The sequence below is a fragment of the Pseudopodoces humilis genome, chromosome 7 (assembly GCF_049639895.1).
Source record: "Pseudopodoces humilis isolate 2021_Gansu_Grassland_sample_001 chromosome 7, ASM4963989v1, whole genome shotgun sequence".
Lineage (NCBI taxonomy): Eukaryota > Metazoa > Chordata > Aves > Passeriformes > Paridae > Pseudopodoces > Pseudopodoces humilis.
Genome location: NC_142206.1, coordinates 60,184,831 through 60,189,949, shown reverse-complemented (window position 1 = coordinate 60,189,949; position 5,119 = coordinate 60,184,831). Strand labels below are relative to the sequence as shown.

Genomic DNA, 5,119 nt, shown 5'->3' with positions numbered 1-5,119 from the left:
ACAGGTAGCTATTAGCTAACACACATTTAACTGCTCCAGATATCTTTTTTTTTTTCTTTTTTTTTTTTTTGGCATTGTAATGGAGTGATTTGATCTTCAAAGGACCTGTGGAAACCTTTGAAGCTTCCCAATCTCCAGTGGGGAGGGGAGGAGAGGGGAGAAAATGTTAATAGTTTTAAAACCTGGGGAGTCCTGAAGTCAGAGAAAGGGTATAAAACCCAGCGGGTTTAGCATAAAGCCCTCAGGTAAATCTTCACCTTCTTTTCAAATGCATTTTTGGTGGGTTGCTTTGGAAAGGCTCGGGCCAGGTTAGCAAGGTCGGCTCTATTCCCAGCGGCTCTTAAATCTCCAGGGACCCTCATCTCCCACGTGGCACAGCCCCAGCACCAGGGGATCCGCGGTACCTCGGCGAGAAATAGAAAGACTAAAATTTGCAAAGCCTTTAAGTGAAAAAAGGGTAGGGAGGGAAAGGAGTGGAGAAGGAGGGAGGGGGGTAAGAAGATAAGGAGACAAAATAAACTCTCGGCTGCACTCCCAGCCAGCACAGCCTCAGCAGCACCCTGAGAGGCGAGACACAAAATGCATTTACCTTTAAAATAATGACTCATTTTATTTTTTTCTTTTAATATGTAGTTATAAATATATTTTGTCAAAATATATGATCATTATTGTCAAAAACATTTGCACATAAAGTCATAAATAAGGTCAAGGTGAACGTTTAGTTTAGAGAAGAGTCCAGCTATAGCAAGCAGTTCTGGGGTGGGACGGGAGGGAGAGAGAAGGGGAGGAGAGGGCGGTGGGGAAGGGGGTCAGCGGCACCCGCACCCCTCCACCACCATCTCCTGGTAGTTTTTCAGGACCACCTTGTCATACTCATCCAGGTAGAGCATGGAGATGGCGCTGAGCTCCGTGGGCACGCAGCAGGCCTTGGGAATGCTGGAGTTCACGGAGTTCACCAGCGTCTGCACGATGGCGTGGTTCGTGGAGTTGAGGTGGTCGGCCAGAGGGAAGGGGCAGTCCCCGTGGCAGTAAAACGCCTGGTACCCCGGGGGTGCCACGATCCAGTCGTTCCAGCCCACGTCGCTGAAATCCACATAGAGGGCATGGCGGCGGCAGTTTTTTTTGTTCTTGCGGGAACGCTGGTGCTTGGGGCTCCGGCGAGCTCTGCGGGTCAGCGCGTGGCCTCGCCCGTCGTGCCCAAAAGTGACCAGGAGCGGCCTGAGCTGCGCCCAGTCCCCGCGCCCTTGAGGTAAAGATCGGCTAATCCTGACGTGTTTGCCCTGATGAGTCTGTGCGTGGTGGAGGTGGGTGACCTCGATCACCAGCCCGTGGTTCGGCTGCTTGTCCTTGGTCCACCGGATCACGGCCGGGCTCACATCAAAGGTCTCCCAGCGCGTCACGTTGTGGTGCACCAGCCGCGTGTCCAGCAGGCGCGTAATGGCCTGGGCGCGCTCCGACAGCGGCTTCATCACTTCGTAAATGTTTATCCGGTGGAAGCCCCTCTCCCACGCCGCGCTCGGCTCCTCCACCTGCTCCCGGTACAGCCGCAGCTCCGCCGAGGAGATCACCTCGTTGTCCGGCACGCTGCTGAGGTTGAAGACGAAGCGGATCCGGGGCGCCTCGCTGGGACCCGGGACGGTCTCCAGGTGCTCTGGAGGAGAGCAGGGAAGGGGGGGAAGTGGTAAGACAAGCAAACGAGAGCACTTCAGCCTCGGGGCAGCCAGCCACGGCCCCCCGGCACGGCCACAGCTCACACCCACGTTTCACCTGCCCGGCAGCCACCGGCTCCTCTCCGCTCCCCCGCGCATCCCTCCCGGCCGCACCGGGAGCGGCTCCTGCCCCGGCACCGCTCCTGCCCCGGCACCGCTGGCTCACCCGCACCTCGAGCGGTTCACCCCTTCCCATCTCGCCTCCCCGTCCAGGGAGATTTTTTCCCTTTAGCTTTTTCCCCCCTTTTTGCTTTTCCTCCCCCAGTCTCTCCAAAATCATCTCCCCGGCGAGATGCGGCGCCACGGAGCACAGAGGTGCTTTGTTACGGGGGGCAGGGGGAGAAAGAGAAGCGAATTCCAACACAGTAATGATGCGGCTGGATTAATAATTCAGATTTACTTTGGAAAAGAAACATCCGCTAGGAAACATTTGGATCAGATTACAAGGGTCTATTGAATAAACCTTATAAACACACAGCTGTAAGTATTAAATTCGAGTCGGGGTTTGCGGGGATTTTTTTTTTCCTTTTTTTTTTTTTTTCTTAAGAGTAAAAAGCAGGCAGCAATTGCTTTGATAGTTCAAAAGAAACACTCCAGGGGCGAGATCCCGCCCTCGCTTTACTCCCGCATCCGATCCAGAGCCATTAAATCCACGCGAGCCCAGGGAGTGACCCCGAGGCAGAGGCACCGAAGGAAACTCACTGTTGTCAACAGAAGCAAAAGCACTTCAAAATATGGTCAAGCTCGGGTTAAGCACAGGATGCTGGAAAAAATACCGAGCAGCACGCCTGTCACCCACACACGGCAGGCTGGGGGGGAGGAGGTGGTTTTCCTCCCATAAATTTAGGGCCGGGCACGTCCCGCTTGTAAAGGCATTTGTGAGCTTCCAAACTCAAGGAAATCCCGATCGCTACCGGGGCTGGGAATTTACCGCCTCCCATCACTGACCTTCATGGTGGAAACTCCTCACGGTGTTTGCCCGGCTGGTCGATCGCTCAGGGTACTGCAGGCTAATTTCCTGGAGGCTTTCCTCCTCTTCTCCGGACTGGAGTCGATAGAGATCCAGCATGTAACTAGGAATGACGGCTGACTTGCTGGGCTGAGGCCGCCTTCGGAGCCCAAACATCTGCAGCAGAGTTGTTTCGAAACCCCGCAAGAGTTCATGGCTTTGGGCAGAGCGGCGTCCGGATCCGGCTTGTCCCTGAAGCTCTGCCACTTTCTTCCTGCCGGTCTCAGGGATTAGGCTAGCATGGTTAGTACCTCCTAGAAGGACTTGGCATAGTAGGATGACCATCAGCATTCGGTTACCAGGAATCATGGTGTCTCTGGGGTGTAAAAAATACGACAACAAACAAGAAGGAAAGTCAGGATGAGAAGCGAAACCCCCCTCCTCTTCCGAATAAACTTAAAAATAATAATAATAGTAGTAATAAATGTCAAAAGGACACGGGGAGCAGCCCCCACTCGAGCGGCAGCCGGCGCGCCCCGGCGGGCAGGGACCGGCCGCCGTCGCCGGGATGTCCGCAGCCCCGCAGCCCCTCGGGCAGGAGGGTTCCCGGCGCATCCCAGCCCCGCAGCCCCCTCGGGCAGGAGGGTTCCCGGCGCATCCCGGCCCCGCTGCCCCCTCGGGCAGGAGGGTTCCCGGCGCATCCCGGCCCCGCTGCCCCGCCGGGACGGGACGGGAGCGGGAGCGGCGGCGCCCGGCGGGGAGGGAAGGGGCGCGCGGCTCGGCGCGCTCTGCAGCCCCCGGTTCGAATCCCGCCGCCGGACCCCGGCAGGGAAAACCAGGATAAGAACAACATAAAGTTTTTCTTTTTTTAAAAAAAATAAAAATATTAAAAATAAAATAAAGCCCTGCGATGAAAACAAAAAGCGAAGAGCAAGGCGGAGGAAGAAGAGGGCTGTACTCACTGACAGCAAGCAAGGCATATCAGCACAGTCCATGATTCTGGAGAGCCAGCCCGGACCCAGCGCGCCGAAAGCCCCGGGGCAGCGGCTGCCGAGCGCCTCCCGCGATCGCCGCCCGGCGCCGGGCGGCCGCCGCCCCCGCCGGCCCCGGTTTTCTGCCGGCCCCGCAGTCACGTGGAGCCGCGCTCGCCGCCAGCCCGGCCCGGCCCGGCCCGGCCCGCCGCCCCCGGCCCGCCCCCGGCCCGGCCCGGCCCCGCGGGGGGCGGCCCTGCCCGCCCCGCCGCCCGCGCCGGGGGGGCGGGGGGAGCGCGGGGACCCCCGGCGGAGCGGCCGCGCCCGGAGCCGCGGGGGGCGGGACGGGGTGGGCGCGGTGCCCCCGGGATCCCCCCGCGCCGCCCAGGTGCATCCCCGGGGGACCCTCCCGCCCCGCCCTGTCCCCGCACGGCCGGGGCGGGGTCCCCGGGGAGGTCGCGGCTCCGCGGGGCTCCCCGAGGGACCGGGCTGGGGAGGGAGATTCGGGACGGGAAACTCGGGAAGCGGCAGTCCCCCGACGAGAAGGGAGGGAGAGCTTGGGAACGAGAAGCAGCTGCCCGGGGAAAGGCACGGCGGCAGAGCGCGGGTTTCTCCTGTGCTCCCACCCGCCAGCCCCGAGGCTCCCCCACCGGGTTGGGAGCCCGCTGCCAGCACCGGGGGTTATCCCCAGAGCCTGCCCTGGATTCCCTCTCGTCCTCCAGATTTTCTCATCCTCGTCCCTGGCTGCCTGAATAGCCCTCTCCCCCTTCCCACCCGGCCGGGTTCCCGGACCCCCAGCGGGGTGTGCAGCAGGCGCCTTCCCAGGCCCGCACGGGCTGTGAATGGCCACAGCTGGCGGCTCCAGAGAGCTACGGACAGGGGTCTCGGGGAGGAAGGATGCTCCCTGCCCCGCAGTTCAACCCCAGAATTGCTCTGGGCCAGCTTTGGATTGAGAATAAGAACCAGACTTCCCAAGGCTTGAGGCTGCTCCCAGGTGGGGGCTTGGGATAAACTGGACACGACGCTCTCAGGCACAGGGCGGGACTCTTGGGGCTGTTGTGTGCAGCGCCAGGATTTGGACTCGGTGATCCTTGTGGATCCCTTCCAGCTCAGGATATTCTGTGGTTCTCTGACCTACCGGGGGTGATGTATGAACACGGTGTGGAGAAGGCAGCTCTGGGGGAAGACCCTCTGCATGAAGTGTGATGGGTGCACCGTACTTTGGAGACACAGCAGACTGAGCAACCCCATGGGTGCATAAAGCCAGCTCCACCAGGGCATTAAAATCTGTCCCTTTGCCCTGCCGGAGTATCCCTTTGTGTTGCGCAAACTGTCAGCCACAGTGAGAGCACAGTTAATTTATGAGACCAAAAGATGTGGTCATGGTGTGGCCATGGGAACTCCGAAGCTCATCAATTAACCACAACCAAAAACCAGCTCATAAATGATGACTGTGGCCACAAACCACGGGGCTGCTGTGCCTGAGCGCA

The 5,119-nt window shown here is 59.5% G+C and overlaps 1 protein-coding gene across 1 annotated transcript; it reads right to left on the bottom strand.

Annotated features, from left to right (window-relative positions):
• Nucleotides 1-590: 590 nt before the first annotated feature.
• Nucleotides 591-3,747, bottom strand: BMP4 (bone morphogenetic protein 4). Its single transcript, XM_005528568.2, has 3 exons — nucleotides 3,621-3,747; nucleotides 2,658-3,034; nucleotides 591-1,651 (listed from the first exon to the last, which is right to left on the bottom strand). Exons 2-3 carry the CDS (start codon nucleotides 3,025-3,027, stop codon nucleotides 810-812), a joined length of 1,212 nt encoding a protein of 403 aa, XP_005528625.1. The 5' UTR covers nucleotides 3,028-3,034; nucleotides 3,621-3,747; the 3' UTR covers nucleotides 591-809.
• Between the last annotated feature and the right edge of the window lie 1,372 nt (nucleotides 3,748-5,119).

Coding starts and splice junctions, on each gene's coding strand:
- BMP4 (XM_005528568.2), bottom strand. CDS start 3,027: ATGATTCCTGGTAACCGAATGCTGATGGTCATCCTACTATGCCAAGTC. Junction 1,652..2,657: donor GAGGAGTTTCCACCATGAAG/GTCAGTGATGGG, acceptor GCTCTCCTCCAG/AGCACCTGGAGACCGTCCCG.